The 22,216-nt window shown below is 42.8% G+C and overlaps 1 protein-coding gene across 2 annotated transcripts in view; it reads left to right on the top strand.

Moving 5' to 3' along the window:
• The window catches only part of LOC126419113 (synaptotagmin-7-like), a 572,342-nt gene that overhangs the window by 487,835 nt on the left and 62,291 nt on the right, over positions 1-22,216 (top strand). For both annotated transcript variants that reach the window (XM_050086209.1, XM_050086210.1), the window contains one exon: positions 20,634-20,817. In XM_050086209.1, the coding sequence (XP_049942166.1) occupies positions 20,634-20,817 (184 nt within the window). The remainder of the gene's footprint in view (positions 1-20,633; positions 20,818-22,216) is intronic.

The following is a 22,216-nucleotide window of genomic DNA, read 5'->3' as shown; positions in this document are numbered from 1 at the left end:
TTCCAAAGGTGCACGAGTGTAACAAAACATTATCTTCTACACTACTGGCCATTAAAATTGCTACACCAAGAAGAAATGTAGATGATAAACGGTTATTCATTGGACAAATCTATTATACTACAACTGGCATGTGTTTACATTTTCACGCAATTTGGGTGCATAGATCCTGAGAAATCAGTACCCAGAACCACCACCTCTGGTCGTAATAACGGCCTTGATACGCCTGGGAATTGAGTCAAACAGAGCTTGGATGGCGTCTACAGCTACAGCTGCCCACGCAGCTCCTACACGATACCACAGTTCATCAAGAGTAGTGACTGGCGTATTATGACGAGCCAGTTGCTCGGCCACCATTGACCAGACTCTTTCAATTAATGAGAGATCTGTAGAATGTGCTGGCCAGGGCAGCAGTCGAACATTTTCTGTACCCAGAAAGCCCATACAGGACCTGCAACACGCGGTCGTGCATTATCCTACTAAAATGTAGGGTTTCGTAGGGATCGAATGAAGGGTAGAGCCACGGGTCGTAACACATCTAAAATGTAACGTCCACTGTTCAAAGTGCCGTCAGTGCGAACAAGAGGTGATCGAGACGTGTAACCAATGGCACCCCATACCATCACGCCGGGTGATACGCCAGTATGGCGATGACGAATACACGCTTCCAATGTGCGTTCATCGCGATGACGTCAAACACGGATGTGACTATCATGATGCTGTAAACAGAACCTGGATTCATCCGAAACAATTACGTTTTGCCATTCGTGCACCCAGGTTCGTCGTTGAGTACTCCATCGCAGGCGCTCCTGTCTGTGATGCAGCGTCAAGGGTAACCGCAGCCATTGTCTCCGAGCTGATAGTCCGTGCTGCTGCAAACGTTGTCGAACTGTTCGTGCAGATCGTTGTTGTCTTGCAAACGTCCCCATCTCTTGACTCAGGGATCGAGACGTGGCTGCACGATTCGTTACAGCCATGCGGGTAAGATGCCTGTTAACTTGACTGCTAGTGATACGAGGCCGTTGGGATCCAGCACGGCGTTCCGTATTACCCTCCTGAAGCCCACCGATTCCATGTTCTGCTAACAGTCATTAGATTTCGACCAACACGAGCAGCAATGTCGCGATACGATAAACGGCAATAGTGATAGGCTACAATCCGACATTTATCAAAGTCGGAAACGTGATGGTACGCATTTCGCTTCCTTACACGAGGCATCACAACAACGTTTCACCAGGCAACGCCGGTCAATTGCTGTTTGTGTATGAGATATCGGTTGGAGACTTCCGTCATGTCAGCACGTTGTAGGTGTCACCACCGGCGCCAACTTTGTGTGAATGCTCTGAAAAGCTAATCATTTGCATGTCACAGCATCTTCTTCCTGTCGCTTAAATTTCCCGTCTGTAGCACGTCATCTTCGTGGTATAGCAATTTTAATGGCGAGTAGTGTACTTCCACTGCCGCCGACCAGCATCTGTGACCCGCACGCGCATTACCGCCTCGGCGGATTACGTGTGGTCACGCTTGGCAGCCTGTCGTCGGTCTTGCTTCTCACTCTGAGGATGGCTGGACAGTACGGGGCCGAAATATCAGTGGAAGACGTAGTATTTGCGCGGCTGCTTGCCCGAAATTTAATGAATTATTCATTACACCGCGAAAAGTTGACAGTGCACAACAAGCCGTTAACTAATTTTGTAAATGGTAACTACAACGAATTCAGCTGTGATCCATAATAGGTGAATGTTTTGGAACCAAAAATATACCTGTACATTTTATTTAATTATATTACAGCTAGTATAACTAATTACTTTATTAGTTATTGATTCCAAATGTCTCATTCAAACACACTGCTTGTATTTCATAAATACAATTAATTAGCGGCGCAGGTTGGACAGTGTAAGAAATTCGTCACTACATAATGTACCTTCCAAAAGGGTGATTAACGAAGTGTGCATTACAATGACAAGTCATCTTGGCACTTACTTCCACGTTTTCACTTTGTCAGCTCTTCACTGAGTTTGTTGGCAGCGCCACAGAGTGTGCTGCTTGCCCTATGTATGTATTGCATGATGCCTTTGCAATCTTAATCATTTATTGCTGACACTCTGTCATGCTTTGGAATCATTCAAACCATTATTCGTTAGTGCTGTATTTTCCGTAAGCGTTAGTATACAGGGTGGTCAGAATCAGTGTTGTAAGGGTAGATTGTAAGAGTATTGGACGGTTGGCTGTGCTGAGAAATTGTTCTCAAGAAAAAAATTCGATACGATGCGTAATTTCATAGAAATTAGCTTTGATGTTAGTCAATCAGACCGTTGCGTGAGCAAAGTCAAACGACCCGCCAGAGAAAGTGTCGCCAAAAGTGTTCTTGGTTTGGTTTCGTAAAGCCGAAGAAGACACCGATTTAGCCGCCCGCTGTGACCGAGCGGTTTTAGGTGTTTCAGTCCGGAACCTCGCTGCTGCTACGGTTGCAGGTTCGAATCCTGCCTCGGACAAGGATCTGTGTGATGTTCAAAAATGTTCAAAGGTGTGTGAAATCTGATGGGACTAAACTGCTAAGGTCATCAGTCCATAAGCTTACACACCACTTAACCTAAATTATCCTAAGGACAAACACACACACCTATGCCCGAGGAAGGACTCGAACCTCCACCGGGACCAGTCGCACAGTCCATGACTGCAGCGCCCAAGACCGCTCGGTTATTCCCGCGCGGCTGTGTGTGATGTCTTTAAGTTAGTTAGGTTTAAGTAGTTCAAAGTCTAGGAGACCGATGACCTCAGATGTTAAGTCCCATAGTGCTTAGGTCCATTTGAACCATTTGACACCGATTCAAAAACTAAGTTTAGGACGGTAGTAAAGATCTAACCGGAATCAAAGGCTCAGCAGCCTCATTCGCAGTCATCTACGCAGTGAGAACAAAAGACACTAACTGTATCTGGCAAGCCGCTTGAACTTGTGGGCCCAACAGCATGGTTTGTTAACTTCATTTTCTTATCAATTATTTCACAACACAACCTATCTTGCAAAATCCTTACAAGTTTTTCGGACGCTTTCTGGCCACCTGTATAATTGTTTGAATGATTAAGGGCCTACATCAACACGTTCGGACTCTCAGTTCATCTAATCACTCATTAGATTATTTATATTTATTACATTAATCTCCAGTGCCCGTTGTGGTCTAGCGGGTAGAGCAACAAGCTACAGCCCTGTACGTCCCGGTTTCAGTCTCAGTTAGGGGCGGGGACATTTTTCTCGTTCCAGTCCCTCCAGGATGCACAGATTCACTCTGCCTGCTATGAAATGAGTATCGAGGGTATTCCCAGGGATAAAGGGCAGCCAGGGCGATAGGGCTGCCACCATCCATCACCTAGTGCCGCGGCGGAGGAACGCTTTGCTCCGTCTGCAACCAGGCCATTACCTGGGTCACGATCTTGAGCCTCGGACTTCACCCTCACTTTACATCAAAGGGAACATGCCACGCCACAGTTGTATGAGGCTTATCAGGCAAGCAGGGCACTGCCTGGGTGGACTTCTAATACCCTGCCTGATCGTGGGTTCCCAAACAGAGCACATTAATATTTCATTTTAAATTTGGCTGTCGAACGGATGTTCGTGTTACCGCTGACCAAGATAAGGTTTGGCAAGAACCAAGACAAGCAGTAGACATCTACATCTACATGGTTACTCTGAATTTCACACTTAAGTGCCTGGCAGAGGGTTCATCGAACCATTTTCATGCTACTTCTCTACCATTCCACTTTCGAATGGCGCGTGGGAAAAAGGGACACCTAAATCTTTCCGTTCGAGATCTGATTTCTCTTATTATGATGATCATTTCTCCCTACGTAGGTGGGTGTCAACAAAGTATTTTCGCATTCGCAAGAGAAAGTTGGTGATTGAAATTTCGTAAATAGATCTCGCCGCAAAGAAAACCGCCTTTGTTTCAGTGACTGCCACCCCAACTCGCGTATGATATCAGTGAAACTCTCACCCTATTGCGCGTTAACACGAAACGAGCTGCCCTTCTTTGCACTTTTTCGATGCCCTCCGTCAATCCTACCTGGTAAGGACCCCACACCGCGCAGCAAAATTCCAGCAGCGGACGGACAAGTGTAATGTAGGCTGTCTCTTTAGGGGGTTTGTCGCATCTTCTAAACGTTCTGACAACAAAACGCAGTCTTTGTTTCGCCTTCCCCACAATATTATTTATGTGGTCTTTCCAATTTAAGTTGCACGTAATTGTAATTCCTAGGTATTTAGTCGAATTGACAGACCTTAGATTTGTGTGATTTATCCTATACCCAAAATTTATCGGATTTCTTTTAGTACCCATGTGGATGACCTCGCGCTTTTCTTTGTTTAGTGCCAATTGCCATTTTTCTCACCATACAGAAATTTTCTCTAGATCATTTTGTAATTGGAATTGATCGTCTGATGATTTTACTGGACGGTAAATTACAGCGTCATCTGAAAACAATCGAAGGGGCCGCTCAGATTATGGCCTAGATCATTTAGAAACTCTTGCTGTGTGCGGACGGGTGCTATCTTGCTGAAAAATAAGCCCAGAATGGTTTGCCATGAAGGGAAACAAAACGGGACATAGAATATTGTCGACGTGTAGCTGTGCTGTAAGGGTAGCGGATGACAACCAAAGAGTGATTTCCCTAAATCACTCCAGGCAAATGCCGGGATGGTTCCTCTGAAAGGGCACGGCCGACTTCCTTCCCCATCCTTCCCTAATCCGATGAGACCGATGACCACGCTGTCTGGTCTCCTTCCCCAAAACCAACCAACCTACCAAGACAACGAAAGAGGTCTTGCTGTGAAATGAAATGGCACCCCACACCCCTAGTCCTGCTTGTTGGGCCAGGTTGGTGTCCAACCACTGTCCAGGGCGTCTCCAGACAAATCTTCGCTGGTGTTCGGGGCTGAGTTCAATGCGCGAATCAGCACGGTAGACAATTCTGCTCCAGTCAGTGAGATTCTAGTGCGAATGCGCCCCATACCACTCCAAACGGGCTTGTCGATCTACAGAGGTCAATGGGAGTCGTCCAACGGGCGGCGTGACCACAGTCCACTTTCTGTGAGCCGCCTATCAATGGTCCTTTTTGGCGCTGAAGCACCAGTTGCACGTCGGTTCGATGATGATGTTGATGAATACGGGGCTCTGAGTCCTTCTCTGAAGATTGCTCGGTTCTCTCGTTCTGTCGTCTCTCCAAATTGATCGCTTCCTTCTTGATACTGTGTTCCGCCATGTTTCATCCATTTCGCCCAACATTGTCGCATATTGACATCGCTCCTATTCAAATGTCGAGCGATTTGCTGATTTCTCCAATTGGATTCTTTGAGCCTAAAGCACACGTCCTCTCTCAGATGCTCACATCTGAATATATTGTTCGCGCCCCTGCCCTACTGAGTACTCGGAATGAAATTCTCAAAGATTTTGGGTCCTGGTAGCCGGCCGCGGTGGTCTAGCGGTTCTGGCGCTGCAGTCCGGAACCGCGGGACTGCTACGGTCGCAGGTTCGAATCCTGCCTCGGGCATGGGTGTGTGTGATGTCCTTAGGTTAGTTAGGTTTAAGTAGTTCTAAGTTCTAGGGGACTTATGACCTAAGATGTTGAGTCCTATAGTGCTCAGAGCCATTTGAAACATTTTTTTTTTGGGTCCTGGTATCGACAAGTCCCCTGTTTACTATCCTTACCAGCTGCGAGGTTCGCTGCGGCGTCACATATTCTTCCAGCGGCCACCAAAGTTCACAATTTTGCATACCTAGGTGAATATCAGTTTGTGACCAATTTGCAAACTACTCCTTGGTGAGTCATTTTGTTTTCTTACAGTGAATAATAGGGAAATATAAAGGATGAAAGACCACTGACGACGTAATTAAGAGAATATCTACTAAGACGCTCTAGCGTTTCGATATAATTAAGACTTAAAAACAGCGGTGATGAAGGCGTTTTCTATTGAAATTCGTAACTGTCATTTGTTTTCCAATCTAAATGTGTGAAAAATTATGGTAAATTCTTTTGAGTTATTACGTCGCCTAATATTCCTCATCCAATTTCTAGACGCTCATGACTCATCCCGTGTCCCCAGGTGGTTGAACTCTGTAGAAAATCACTGTCGCCTGCACTTACAAAGGGCTGTTTTGCAGTGCTTTCTTGAAAACAGGCAGTTGGTTAAATTCTCCAGACTGCCATTTGAGGATCGTTGGCAATAGCTAAATACTGATACCAGATAGTGAAAGAGAGGGGGGATTTTATCAAAATATTACTGTTGTTGTGCCGCCGCAATGCTTCCTGATCGTTGTTTAAGTTCATCGCGCGGCATGTCTGGAACTGAGTTCATTCATAGACATTTCAACTATTCAACTACAGGGTAGTTACAATGAAACTTTCGCTGCTTGAGACAGTCCCATGAAAAAAAGTACCCGCTGGACAATGAAACTTTGTGGGAACATTTGTAATGACAGGCGGAAGAGAAACAACGAATAAACTATAGAAAGAAACACATTTTAATTTCCTTATGAGAGAAAACATTTGTTAATTGCGTGCCACGTTCACGTTCCACGCTACAAACGTTGCTCAGTGTGACGACCATCCGCAGTCAGGACGACCTGGAACCGCACTAGAGATAACATTTCACAATTATTCACAGCTCGAACTGTGCACTGCATGGGGAGGTAGCACATTGCGTCCAGCATTCTCTGTCACGGCACAGTAACTTTTTCAACGGTTTGTGGAACAGTTAGCCACCGGCCTCAAGCAAGAGCAGTTCCCAAATCACCAGTTCAATCGAACTTTCATACTATGTTCTTCAATCCCGGAGAGGAAAGAAGACCTATCCGTATCCTTTAATGCATCGATAGTCGCGAAGAGCTGCACCACTATTGCCGTTATTTTGATAAAACAGCGTTACGACTAAAGCCCTGCACACTTTGTCCACCGGCCGGAGTGGCCGAGCGGCTCTAGGCGCTACAGTCTGGAACCGCGCGACCGCAACGGTCGCAGGTTCGAATCCTGCCTCCGGCATGGATGTGTGTGATGTCCTTAGGTTAGTTAAGTTTAAGTAGTTCTAAGTTCTAGGGGACTGATGACCTCAGAAGTTAAGTCCCATAGTGCTCAGAGCCATTTGAAGCATTTTGAACACTTTGTCCAGACCCATGTTGATTGCCTGAAACTGTAATGCACACTGATGCTTGTGTTTCCACCATAACATTGCCGTACCAGTACCGGTACGGTACCCGTACGGTAAATAGTTTTCCTTCAAACTTGGCTCAAATAGGGGAAGTTTAATTATAACGACCCTGTACGTCTCGGACTCTTCATCCACAAATAATACTTCCTCAGAGTAGCATTTTCATGTTATAAAAAAATCTATATTCTGGCCACGGCCTTCTTAGTGTTCCACTACACCACATCTTATAGTTCCTCTTACGTTTGTGTGGTATTTGTGCCGTTTAACGACTTTATTTTCCTTCCAGTTTCGCCTATATATACCTTGTCACACCTAGTATTCTGAGATGCATCGCTTTACATTTGTGCTCACCCAAGAACTATTCAAAAGCAGAGGCGGATTCTCATCATCCTTTTTCTGTGAATTTCAACTCCTTCCCCTGTTAAGCTGTTGTTTTGTTTTCCTACCAGCCAAATTTGCAAATGTGGCGCACCGTAAATAAACAAAAAATAATAATCTGGACCGAGCTGTATGTAATAGGCATTACCTTAACGAATGTTAGTTTCATGCTTCCCTTGAAATGACTGGGTGCACTGTAGCTGAATTCGAGTTCTGCAGAGCACGTCGTTCTTGCGGAATAAAGAGTGAAAAGTGCAGAAAAGTCAAAGAAAGTTATCTATATTTTATCTTATAAACCATATGTCTTTAGTGTGACATAACACACCATATTCTGCTGCCCAGAATAGAAGTATTGGAGGAAAACATAAGCTTTCAACAGAACAGTGTCACAGCTCTTCGCTCACTGTCGATTCTAAGAACTATGCTCCACTGCCATCTACTCTTTTTCTGCAGCGTAGTGACGCTGGTATTGGAGCTGTTTGCAGCTGAAGCAGTGGTCAAGCCCACATGTGCACACACGGATATAGATTTCCTTAAATATCTTTATGCAAATAACAGGATGAAACTTTTGGACACTAAACAGCTGATTTCTTTACCTGTTCTCCAATTCAAACTTTTGCTCCGTTTATGATGAATCAGCTGCCGAAGGAATGTTGGTCTTAATCACCTCTTCTCCCCAGATCTCTTTGTACTTTGTTTCTGGAGCTAATTAATAGTTACAAGCCCTCCTAAACGTACGAACAATTAAATCGAAGCAATACTACAAAGTGTCATTGCCGTTGTTTTGAGAATTAGTCTCCAAACCATGGAAAAAATCTAAGGAGCACCTGCAACAGTGTTTAATGACGGATTTTGAACTACGATATCTTTTGTAACGAATAAAAACATTTCCTTCATATGATAACTTTATTTTGAATATGTCTGTATTGTTTATTCCTGCTGAATGTGGGAATTACTTTCACTGCACCTTTTTCTTATAATCTGTACCTGTTTTGTATTACGTTTACTACTATGACCAGTAATGCTGTAACTTGTTTTATGCTTTATCTGCGTTTTTAAGTAACTTATTTTTACTATTTTCTCTATAAGTGATGAAAATTGACTCCATGAGCTGAAGAAGATTAAAGATCCATCGCCACATAGGTGCACTCTATAGAGAACACTAAAAAGTACTTCCTCTCCTTTCTTGCAGACATGGCCCTTCCGATGGTATGTGTTTCAAATTATTTAGAAGCTTCCCGCAGTGAACACTTGTGTGCCAAAAGGCGGTGGTGTCTGAATCAGCCTAACAATAGTTACACGTTGAGGTTGTTACGTTGAACTCTCTCTCTCTCTCTCTCTCTCTCTCTCTCTCTCTCTCACGCACACACACACACACACACACACACACACACACACACACATACGTACATCAAACACTCGTCTTGAAAAGCAGATGAAATATTTCTCTCACATTGCTTTTGGTCTATGAGACTTTCTCAACCGAGCCCATCACTAGATTGGCACACATGCACTAAGAAGAAGAAAGATTTATCAGTTTGTCTCTGTAGCAGACGATTGTTAGAAATCCAAGATATGAAATTAAATATTAGTCGGGTCTTAGTGCTTTGTCAGATGGAACTGTTTCGAAAATTTTGTCTGCTATAGTTGTTTCAGCATGTGATCTCAAAGCATAAATTTCGAAAATATTTTCTCCCAAAATATTGTCAACTGACTCTCTTCTTCTTCTTCTTCTTTTAGTTCAGTGAAATACGACGCTGTTATCTTTCAAATGGTCCCACAGTCAAATACATGCATTCTTACCTTTACGGCACATGCACATTACCTCCACCTATTAAAAGACAGATAAGTACCTTACTCTTCACGTTTTTCGTATCATTTATAAGCATAAAATCATTAAATATTTCACCTTTTAAACCGACTATGTTATATCTAATTATGAAAACTACCTACGGCTGTTTGCTCACAATTAATTAATTTAAAACAGAATCCTTCCTTTAAAAGAAAACTGAATTTACTATGTACTTTTTCTTTATAGTAGACTAAAGTACTGCATAAAAGTCAGAAATGTTGCATACTAGATCGTGCACTTTGTGGGAGGTGTTGATTTAACTTTCTTAAAGATAGTCAATGTTTTTTCTTAGATAAATATAAAGTGAAAGTATTAATAAACGCATAACTAAAATTCGACATGTAAAATTATGTTCTCCATGGATACGTCTCTAAAATTTTTGGTTCTTCATGTCAAACGGAGTGAGGTGGCGCAGTGGTTAGCGAAATGGAGACACATTCGGAAGGACAACGGTTTAAATCCGCGTCTGGGCATCCAGATTTCGGTTTTCCGTCATTTCCCTAAATCATTACACGTACGTTCGGGATGATTCCTTTCAACGCACATAATCGATTTCCTTCCCCATCCTCAAGAAATTCCGAGCTTGCGCTCCGTCTCTAATGAACTGGGCCAGCCAGGGTGGCCGAGCGGTTCTAGGCGCTACAGTCTGGAACCACGGGACGGCTACCGTCGCAGGTTCGAATCCTGCCTCGGGCACGGATGTGTGTGCTGTCCTTAGGTTAGTTAGGTTTAAGTAGTTCTAAGTCTAGAGGACTGATGACCTCAGATGTTAAATCCCATAGTGCTCAGAGCCATTTGAAACATTTTTTTCTAATGAACTGGACGTCGACGCGACGTTAAGTCCTACCTTTCCTTCCTTCCTTCCTTTTTTATCAAAATTAGTTGTATTCTCCACAGAATATACTACAAAATACACAATATTTTTGCTACAAAACGTAATATTTCATATTAACCGGCCTCAGAACAAGAAGAGAGGAGTGGGTTAGACTTTCTTCCAATAATGTTTACAATATGCAACTGCAAATACTTTCTCAGTCCCTTTTTATGGTAAAACAATTTGATACATTTACTTGAGCAAAATGTTTCATATTTATGTTTGTCTAAATGAATGTGGTCCCGTTTAAAATTAAATCGGTGTGGAATATTGCAGCCATCTGTTGCCCCCACACATGAGAGTAACCACATCTCCACAGTGTCTTCTGAGGGTGCACATCTCTCCTCTGTATGATTTCGCGATACTAAAAAGCGAACAAACATTGAATATCAATACAGTGTTGTCTCACGCAATACTATTCATTCAACGAAATGGAAAAGTAAGAGTTAATGACATTTAGAACGCTTAGCTTTACTGACGTTACTTTCATTATTATTAATCTGTCCACAATACTTTCTTTCATTATTCATTCTCAATCTGAAAAATAAGTGCCTGAGATCCGCACTTTTATTTGCGTAGTTCATGTAAGGAAGTGAGACCTTAACCATGTTGTGTAATAAACAAAGTGGCTGCGCTAAGTTTTAACGTCCTTCCACTCAATCTAACCAAAATAATAATAGTAATGTCATAATAAACTCATTACAAAGGGCTAGTGCATTTTTACAGTACAGCCCCTGGAATGCTGTATATCAAACCTGTTTTTGTTGTTGTGGTCTTCAGTCCTGAGACTGGTTTGATGCAGCTCTCCATGCTACTCTATCCTGTGCAAGCTTCTTCATCTCCCATATCAAAACTAGTAGAAGAAAAAAATGGCTCTGAGCACTATGGGAGTTAACAGCTATGGTCATCAGTCCCCTAGAAATTAGAACTACTTAAACGTAACTAACCTAAGGACATCACACAACACCCAGTCATCACGAGGCAGAGAAAATCCCTAACCCCGCCGGGAATCGAACCCGGGAACCCGGGCGCGGGAAGCGAGAACGCTACCACATGACCACGAGCTACGGAGTAGAAGATAAAAGTAAAATTTTTAACATAAATTGTCGTATGTATTTATACTTAGCCTTGATTTGTAGGTTGTACAGTTCCCGACGCCATTTAAGTGAACTGCTTGAGACCGTTTGGAGCTTCAGATCTATTCAAATATTACACAACACAGTTAGTCAGATGTGTCAAATAGTCCAAAAACGTATTGAAATCCCATGTACAATATAGACCCAAATGCACAGTGCATCATTCGAAATTAGTTTCCACACAGTATATTACAGTCCGCAGCAGCGTCTCTCTCTTGGACATACGGGTTGCTTATAATTAAACTTTCGCCACTTGAGCCAATGTAGAGGGAAAACCATTTATCGTATGGGTATCCAACATTATATGAATGGTGTTCAGACTGTGCGCTGCAGGATTACGTTGTTAATAGTGTTAGTGTCATGACCTGCTGTTAGGCTCCCCTACTGGTACGGCTGAAACACAAGCATCAGTATGCACTAAAGTTGCAGACAGTCAACATATGTCCAGACAAGGTGAGCAGGGCTTTAGTTATTAAGCTGTTTAATTAAAACAACAGCAATAGTACTGCTGCTCCTTGCGAGTAGCGGCGCGTTAAAGAAGTACCGATAGGTCCTCTTTCTGCACTGGGGTTGAAGAACATGATTCGGAACTTTGAATAAACTGGCGTTTTGGGAATTGCTCCTGGGAAAGGCTGGCCGCCAATTGCGCCACTAATTGTTGGAGACGTTACTGATGCTGTGGCTGAGAATGCTGGATGCGGTGCGTGGTTTTCAAGCAGTGCACGAGCTGTATGACGACAGCTGAACATTTCGTGGTGCACCGTTGTTTCGGGCAGCAGTAGAGCAACCTCTAGCGCGTTTCCAGACTGTCGTCGACGCAAATGGTCATCACGCTGAGAACGTTTGTAACCTGGAACTTAAACATGGTACGCAGTTAACAAACGTAACCCTCTCGCATTGAAATTAAAATGTATTTCTTTCAATGGTTTATTAGTTACCTCTCTTCCACATGTCTTACCAAATGTTTCCGCAAAGCTTCATTGTCCTACAATCACGCCTTTTTCATAGTGGCTCCATCAAGTAACGAAACTTTAATTACAACCACCCTGTACACATACAGAATAACTCAGCTGCCCCTACCTACGGGTTTTATGCAGCCTGCAACACCTTCAGAAACGCGCAAGACTTTCTCGCTCCCTACGTGCGAACTATTAGTCCTACAGAAAAAATGAACAGGACCTTTTTGTAGGAAACGTAACGTAATTAAATTTTGTATTGGGATGTTTTCACCAGAGGCCACACGTTTAGAGTTATCCAAGAAAAACATGTTTAACGGTCACTTTTATACGTTTTTCTTGAATAATTCGTAAACTACAGCCTTTAGCGAAAATGTACCCCAGTACAAAATTTAACTCGATTAAAATTTCTACAAAAATATTCTGTTCACTTTTTTCTGTAGGATTAATAATCAGCACATAGCGAGCAAGAGGATGTGAAAATCTCACATGAGGTTTTTGGAAGACTTGCATGTTGCATGTAGCCCATAGGTAGGGGCAGGTAAATCACCTACTTCAGTTTGTAGGTGATTCTGTGATCTTTTGGCGTGTTTTTTGCTCGTTTGTGACAACAGCCAAGTTCACAGAGCTCCACGCATACGCTCCTGGTTTGACGAATACTCAGGCACCCTATCACGACTGGCCCGCTAAATGACCCAGCCATCATAAAATAGAAGATATCTGGAACTATTCAGAAAAGGAGGTGAAAAGTGAAACTTAACATATCCACCATTCGCCAGTATTAGGTAGCTTTACGGAGTTGAATCAGTGAGTGCCTTCAGTTTCATATGCTGTGACTGAAGAGAGTTGTAGACCAGCCATCTCACCAAATTGAAGTTGTTATCGAGGCCAGATGCGGTATTGCACGGAACTGTGAGATTTTTCCTGTAGATGACTAGCTTTTGGCTGGAGTGCTTAGAATTCAATACTTCCCCGTCGCATTAGTTACACTTCAAGGTGAGTATTCAGCTTCTAAGGTAAAAATCCGATTGTTTCAACAGAAAATGTGTCAGAGGTTTTAGCAACATCGACCAACACACATCACCTCATGCCATTAGTTAAACGGATATCGTTAGATATAAATAACTTTTAACTTTCATGTAGAAAAAATGGGTCCAGGCTTCTTGATCATAAATGATAACCTACCAATATTTGTATTCATCTTTTTGTTTATTAATTCCTAATCTGCAGATAAATTTGTTTTTTGCACCTTTCGACTCCATGTGGCTGATACTCGTACTCTCAAATCCAATTCTCCATAACTGTAATGACCACGACGACGACGACGACGACTACAGCAGCAGCAACAACAACAACAACAACAACACACTGCACTGCACTGCACTGCACTGCCTGCCTAGCCTTGCTCCAACGCTTACATAAGAAAGTAAAAATTTGTAATCGAAAAATACACTGTTTTGTCTAGAACATAGATGATATTATAAAGAGAAGTTGCGTATTCATATAAATTTTAGAATAACAATATATTTTACAACGAACAGGTAAATGTTTCACGAACTCAGATTGCAACAAAGCTCTATTATTTATGTAAAATTTCGTAAAATATTAATTTCGATCAGTTACTTTATATACAGGGCTATTACAAATGATTGAAGCGATTTCATAAATTCACTGTAGCTCCATTCATTGACATATGGTCACGACACACTACAGATACTTACAAAAACTCATAAAGTTTTGTTCGGCTGAAGTCGCACTTGAGGTTTCCGCCGCCAGAGCGCTCGAGAGCGCAGTGAGACAAAATGGCGACAGGAGCCGAGAAAGCGTATGTCGTACTTGAAATGCACTCGCATCAGTCAGTCATAACAGTGCAACGACACTTCAGGACAAAGTTCAACAAAGATCCATCAACTGCTAACTCCATTTGGCGATGGTATGCGCAGTTTAAAACTTCTGGATGCCTCTGTAAGGGGAAATCAACGGGTCGGCCTGCAGCGAGCGAAGAAACGGTTGAACGCGTGCGGGCAAGTTTCACGCGTAGCCCGCGGAAGTCGACGAATAAAGCAAGCAGGGAGCTAAACGTACCACAGCCGACGGTTTGGAAAATCTTACGGAAAAGGCTACAAGCCCTGACACCCGATGACAAAGTCAAACGCTTTGAATTTTCGGCGCGGTTGCAACAGCTCATGGAAGAGGATGCGTTCAGTGCGAAACTTGTTTTCAGTGATGAAGCAACATTTTTTCTTAATGGTGAAGTGAACAGACACAATGTGCCAGAAATGCGATGCTTTCGAACTCATTGATGGGGACATGCTGCGCCGAGTGTGGGAGGAACTTGATTATCAGCTTGATGTCTGCTGAATCACTAAAGGGGCACATATCGAACATTTGTGAATGCCTAAAAAAACTTTTTGAGTTTTTGCATGTGTGTGCAAAGCATTGTGAAAATATCTCAAATAATAAAGTTATTGTAGAGCTGTGAAATCGCTTCAATCATTTGTAATAACCCTGTATATGCTAACTGGTATAAAAGAGCTTCATTATTTCAATTACTCCCATTTACAGAGGCTTAATGGTAAAGTTACATAATCTGATACATCCAGTTGTCTTATAAACCACGTTAAAGATAGTTATCTTTGAATTGTTTACAGCTTCAATAATTACTCACGATATTACAAGGTGCTTGCTTTTCTAGAGTTTTCTATTCGTTAATTTCATATCAAGATCCCTGAACTACAAAAATGACATTATTCTTTTGGATTTGACAATGACAATTTGTATTTATCACCAGTAGGCATATAATTCACAATTAGACATACTTCTCAAAACAATGAAATAAATGTGTGAGATGTATAATAGGGGAGAGTGCTGTACATTGGAGCATTTCTCATACTTTCGCCTCTAGCCAGCTCTATAACAGAAGTTTAATATATTTTCCTATTCCATTTTGAAATGAAAGCATTCATTTTGTGTGTTCTGCAATTATTTCTCTGAAATTACAAAAATTACTCCAGAGGTGTGAAGTCATGGGATATCTCCCAGTATTATGTTGGACCTCCTTTTGCCCCATGAAGTGCAGTAACTCGATGTGTCATGGGTCCAAGAAGTCGTTGGAAGTCGCCTGTAGAAATACTGAGCCATGCCTCTACAACCGTCCATAACTGCGAAGGTATCGCCGCTGCAGGATTTTGTGCACGAACTCACCCGTCGGTTATGTCCCATAAATGTTCGATAGGATTCATGTTGCGCCTTCTGGATGGCTAAATCATTCACTTTAACTGTCCAGAATGTTCTTAAAACTAACTGAGTACAGTTGTGGCCAGTAACAAGATGCATTGTCATCCATAAAAGTTCCATCGTTGTTTGTGAGCATGACGTCCATAAATGACTACAAATGGTTTCCAAGTAGTATAACATAACCAGGACCCAGTCCATTCCATGTAAAGAAAGCCCACACCATTCTGGAGCCACCACCACCTTCCACAATGCCTTGTTGAGAGCTTGGGTTCGTGGGGTCACACTCGAAAACTACCATCAGCACTTACCAACTGAAATCGGGGCAACGGTTTTCTAGTGGTCTAGAGTAGAATTGCGGTCTTACAGTAGTGTCTTTGATTAGTAATCAAAAGATCTCCGGTCCCTGTGCAAACCTCGCCCATGCTCAAATTTCGAGCAAAAATCATCAGCTTTGGCGACCGAAGACCTCCGGCATAAAAAGTCATCCTCAATCTGCCAACGGCCTTATTAAAGAGGGCTGAGGAGCGGACAAAGGTTCAGGGCACCCACTTGCCGTTGATGTGGGAAACTGCCCCAAAAGCGGAAGAATTAGCAATGATCAACGGCAAGAGGACGAAGAAGGCAATGGAATTCACTGCATTAACGACCCATAATGTGTATCCACAGAATACATGGGGTGTAACTGAAAAAGTGTCATGATGATCTCTCTATTGGCAAAAGATTCTGAACTAGCCCCACGTTCGGATATCCGAAGGGAACTGCCATTGGGGAGGTGACCACGACAAGGAGACTGAATAACCAACGAAATAATAACGGTCTGCGAGTCGGAGAGTGGAATGTCAGAAGTTTGAGCGTGGTAGGGAAGCTGGAAAACCTGAAAAGGAAAATTCAAAGGCTCAAACTAGATAAAGTTGGGGCAGTCAAGTGAAATAGCATGAAGACAAATAATATATCAAAAATGAAGAAATCCCTCCAGATGTATTTAAGGTGACGATTTTATTTTGACAACTAGTTTCAACGTTGTAACAACGTCATCTTCAGGCACATACACTTGTTGACGTCAACTGCGTGCGGCTGATACTAGAAATCAGTTGATACTAGAAGTCTCACCACTGACTTCTAGTATCAGCCGCACGCAATTGACGTCAACAAGTGTGTGGGCCTGAAGATGACGTTGTTACAACGTTGAAACTAATTGCCAAAATTAAATCGACACCTTCAATACAGCTGGAGGAATTTCTTCATTTTTAATACACATTTACACCAGCTGACGTCCCACTGTCCTCCATTTCAACTATGGATGTACGAAAGTTAAGTGACTGGGTTGTTCTCATCAGACAAAACCAACACTAGCACCGACAGCGACAGTTCAGGTATACATGCCGACGTGGACTCGCATTCGGGAAGACGACGGTTCAATCCCGCGTCCGGCCATCCTGATTCAGGTTTTCCGTGATTTCCCTAAATCGCTCCAGGCAAATGCCGGAATGGTTCCTTTCAAAGGGCACGGCCGACATCCTTCCCCGTCCTTCCCTAATCCGATGAGACCGATGACCTCGCTATCTGGTCTCCTCCGCTAAAACAACCCAACCCCAAGCCGACGTCGTAAGCTGGAGATGAAGAGAAAGAGAAAGTATATGAGAATACTGAATTGATAATTCAGTACGTAAAAGGAGATGAAAATCTAATTGTAATGGGGGTGGGGAATGCAGTTGTAGGAGAAGGAGTAGAAGAAAGGGTGACAGGAAAATATGGGCACTAGAAATGAGAGAGGAGAAAGACTAATTGAGTTCTGCAATAAATGTCAGCTAGTAATAGAGAATACACTGTTCAAGAACCATTAAAGGAGGAGTACTTGGAAAAGGCTGCGAGATACGGGAAGATTTCAGTTATATTACATCACTGTCAGGCAGAGATTTCAAAACCAGATAGTGGATTGGAAGGTGTACCAAAGAGCAGATATAGGCTTAGATCACAATTTAGTAGTGATGAAGAGTGGGCTGAATTTTAAGAGACTAGTCAGGAAGAATCAATGCGCAAAGAAGTAGCACATACAAGTACTAACGAAAGAAAAGAGACGCTTGAAGTTCTCTGAGGCTATCAATACTGTGATAAGGAATAGCTTAGTAGGCAGTTCAGTTGAAGAGAAATGGACATCTTTAATAAGGGCAATCACAGACGTTGGAAAGAAAAACGTAGATACAAAGGAGGTAACTGTGAAGAAACCATGAGTAACAGAAGAAATACTTCAGTTGATCGATTAAAGAAGGAAGTACACAGTTGTTCGTGGAAATTCAGGAATATAGAAATACAACTCGCTTACGAACCAAATAAATAGAAAGTACAGGGAAGTTAATGGGAGATGTCGGAGTGAGACATATGAAGATATCGAAAAAGAAATGATAGTCGGAATGACTGACTCAGCCTATAGAAAAGTCACAACAACCTTCGATGAAATTAAAAGCAAGGAAGGTAGGTAACATTAAGAGTGCAGTGGGAATTCCACAGTTAAATGGAGAGAAGAGACAGGTGGAAAGAGTACATTGAAGGCCTCTGTGAGGGAGAAGACTTGTCTGATAAAGTGAAGAAGAAGACAGAGGAATCGAGATAGGAGAGATAGGGGATCCAGTATTAGAATTTAAAAGAGCTTTGGAAGACTTAAGATCGATTAAGGCAGAAGGGGTAGATATCATTTCATTAGAATTTCTAAAATCATTGGGGCTAGTGACAACGAAATGACTATTGACGTTGGTGCGTAGAATGTATGAGTCTCACGACATACTACCAGAATTTGGGAAAAGTATCATCCACATAACTTCAAAGAGTGCAAGAGCTGACAAGGGCGATAATTATCGCACAATCAGCTGAATAGCTCATGTATCGAAGTTGCTGACAAGAATAATGTAAAGAAAATTGAGGATGTGCTAGATGACAATCAGTTTGGCTTTAGGAAAGGTAAAGGCACCAGAGAGGCATTTCTCACGTCGCGGTTGATAATGGAAACAAGACTAAAGAAAAATAAAGATACGTTCATAGGATTTATAGACCTGGAAAAAGCGTTCGACAGTGTCAAATGGTGCAAGATGTTCTATATCATGAAGAAAATAGCAGTAAGCTACAGGGAGATACGGCTAATATGCAACATGAATAAGAGCCAAGAGGTACTCCCTCTTGGACGACCAAGAACGAAGTGCTCGAACTAAAAATGGTGGAAGACAAGGATGTAGTCTTTCGTCCCCAGTATTCAGTCTATGATCTTAGGAGCTATGAAGGAAATAAAAGAAAGTTTCAAGAGTGGAATTAAAATTCAGGATGAAATGATATCTATGTTATGATTCGCGCATGACATTAATATTATCAGTGAATGTAACGAACTGTCTACTGAGTACAGAATGTGGATTGAGAGTAAATTGAAGCAAGGCGAAAGTAATGGGAAGTCGCAGAAATGAGAACGCCAAGAAATGTAAGGATTGATAGACATGAAGTACGTGACGTTAATGAACTGTGCTGCCTAGGCAGCAAAATAACCCATGACGGACGGAGTAAGGAGGATATCAAAAGCAGACTAGCACTGGCAAAAAAAGGCATTCCAGGCCAAGAGAAGTCTACTAATGTCAAACATAGGCATTAATCTGGGGGAGCAATTTCTGGAAATGTACTTTTGGAGAAGAGCATTGCGCGTTAATAAAACACGGATCGTGGGAAAACCAGAACAAATGGCTCTGAGCACTATGCGACTTAACTTCTGAGGTCATCAGTCGCCTAGAACTCAGAAATAATTAAACCTAACTAACCTAAGGACATCACACACAACCATGCCAGAGGCAGGATTCGAACCTGCGACCGGAGTGGTCGCTGGGCTCCAGACTGTAGCGCCTAGAACCGCACGGCCACTCCGGCCGGCAAAACCAGAACAGAACGGAATCGAAGCATTAGAGACGTGCTACAGACGAATGTCAAAAATTTGATGGACTGATAAGGTTAGGAAAGAGGGACCTCTACGCAGAATAGGGAGAGAAGGAATTTATGAAACTCACTGAGAAGAAGAAGAAGAAGAAGAAGAAGAAGAAGAAGAAGGGGCAGGATGATAGGACATCTGTTAAGACATCAACGAATAACTACCATGGTACTAAAGGGAGCTGTAGAGGGTAGAACTGTAGAGGAAGACAGAGATTGGAATACATCCAGCAAATAATTGAGGACGTAGGTTGCAAGTGTTACTCTGAGATGAAGAGAAGAGGTTGGCACAGGAAAGGAATTGGGCAGCATCAAAAGAGTCAGATGATTGATGACTCAAAAAAAAAATAAAAAGAAAAAAAAAGGTCCAACCGATTCCGTCAAGGGCGTTAGAGAGGCACTGCAGGCGATTCATGATGTTAGCAAGAGCACTGACGTTGGTCATCTGCTGCCGTAGCCCATTAATGCCAAATTTTGCCAACCTGCCCTAATGGATACGCTCGCCGTACTTTCCACTTTGATCTCTGTGATTATTTCACGCAGTGTTGCCAGTCTGTTAGTACTAACAGCTCTAAGCAAAAGCCGTTGCTCTCGGTCGTTTAGTGAAGGCTGTCAGCCACTACGTTGTCCGTGGTGAGAGGTAATGCTTGAAATTTGGTATTCTCGACACATTCTTGACACTGGGGATCGCGTAATAATGAATTCCCTGACCATTTTCGAAATGGAATGTCCCATGCGTCTAGCTCCAAATACAATTGCGCTTCCAAAGGCTGTTGATTCCCACTGCCATAGTCACGTCAGAAATATTATTTTTCACATCTAAGTACAAATGGGAGTTCCGTCAAGGCACTGACCTTTTATACCTTGTATACGCGATATACCACCAGCTGTATATGTGCATATCGCTATCGCATGGCTTGTCACCTCAGTGTAATACTCGACGCAGCTTATCGTGTTGTTCACTAACCACATGTTTCATATACTGCAGTCGTCAGTCCCGGTCTTTTATGTTACAAGCTTCAACAGGTCCGTGGCTTGTGTTTGGCAGGTCGATGGGTACCAGCTCCGGGTCCAAGTCTGGAGCGGCCCAGTCGTCATCGGCAGCGGGGACGCCTGGAACCCCTGGCACCCCGGGGACGCCGGGCAGCGGAGGCCCGCAGGGATCCAAGGGCCAGGGAAAGGGCCAGGGCGGCGCCGGCGCCAGTGCGGGTGCGAAGGGCGAGCACTCCTCGGTGAGTCAGAGGTCACGAGCCACTGCATACTCCCAACCCTGCAATGCGTGCTGCACTCACCACGCTGGTGATAAGAGTAAGTGCGACGCCTCCCACATAGTTTCCATTCACTCAAGATAGGAAAAAATGCTCTATGACATTTTTGGCTGGGATATCCCATGAGGTAGGTTAAGCCGCCTGCTGAAAAGCGTGGTGTGGATAAGTCAGAGTTGTGTCGTATGTGGATTCGTTGTGTGCAATGAATGATGTGCAATGTGAAGCTATGTTTGTGTTGTATGATGATCGAGAGAGGAGGGAAAGGGGTGAAACCCGGTGCGATAACATGGCCTCCTACTCTCGATTACCACTAAGATACCCGCCAAGCTTAATGTCCCCATCCGCTAGGCAGATCGTCAACAATGGCGTCATATGCTCTCACTTCATGATACACTGCAGAGAAGAGTGGAATAGACTGGTGATCAGAAAATTTACGCCATCACATTTCCTCTCTTTGCCGTCCAAATATTGGCAGAGAAAATTTCATCCACCACCAACATTCGATATGACTTACTTCAGAGTGAAACGTTACCTCACAGGCTTATGTTATCTACCTCGACTACTTAGGAAAGTTACTCAAGACGAAACATACATGCTTACAGAAACACCGCGAACATATAGACTGCAAGCTACCAAACCAATACTCCAATATTATTACTTTTTTCTATCTCGGTTGCACTGACAATTTGGGTCAATGGTGACTGGTTTCGAATGTGACCATTCGTTATCGAACCATTAGTTGAACCACTCAATTAATGGCTCGATAATGAATGGCCACGTTCGAAACCAGTTGCCATTGACCCAAACTGACATTGCAAGCGAGACAAAAAGATAATGAAATAATAAAACAGAACATACTTTCTGACACTTTTACTAATGCAGTGTTGGATTTTCACAGATACTCCAGTATTTCCATGGCTATGGGAAGTTGTTTGTTTGTTTTGTACTTACTGCCTCGGAATTTCAGTTAGCACGGATTGTTTCACTTCCGTTCACAAAAACGTTTTTTTAAGACATTGTACATAATACATTTAATCACAATGCAGCTATTAGTCTGGACGCAGAGCCCACACAACTTAAAACTGATTCATTCAAGAAATAAATTTTCTGAGTTTTTGGAATAAGGGATCCAGAGTCGCTGGAAATTTGTTACAGAATTACTGCATTTCATTTCTTCCTCAAATTAGTTCTGGATACGTATTGCACTGGAAATACTGCACAACAGTTTTAAGAAGAGATACGGAGATAGTTAACGATTGAGGCCAACTAACAATGGGAGACTATGTCGTTCGGATCACGGATATACTTTAAACTCTGTGCACTTTCAGTAGTCCATTCGGACAATATAATGTGCTTAGGCGAT

The sequence above is a fragment of the Schistocerca serialis genome, chromosome 9, assembly GCF_023864345.2.
Source record: "Schistocerca serialis cubense isolate TAMUIC-IGC-003099 chromosome 9, iqSchSeri2.2, whole genome shotgun sequence".
NCBI classification, from domain to species: domain Eukaryota; kingdom Metazoa; phylum Arthropoda; class Insecta; order Orthoptera; family Acrididae; genus Schistocerca; species Schistocerca serialis.
The sequence above is the reverse complement of the archived record's forward strand: the minus strand, read 5'-3'. Positions and strand labels throughout refer to the sequence as shown.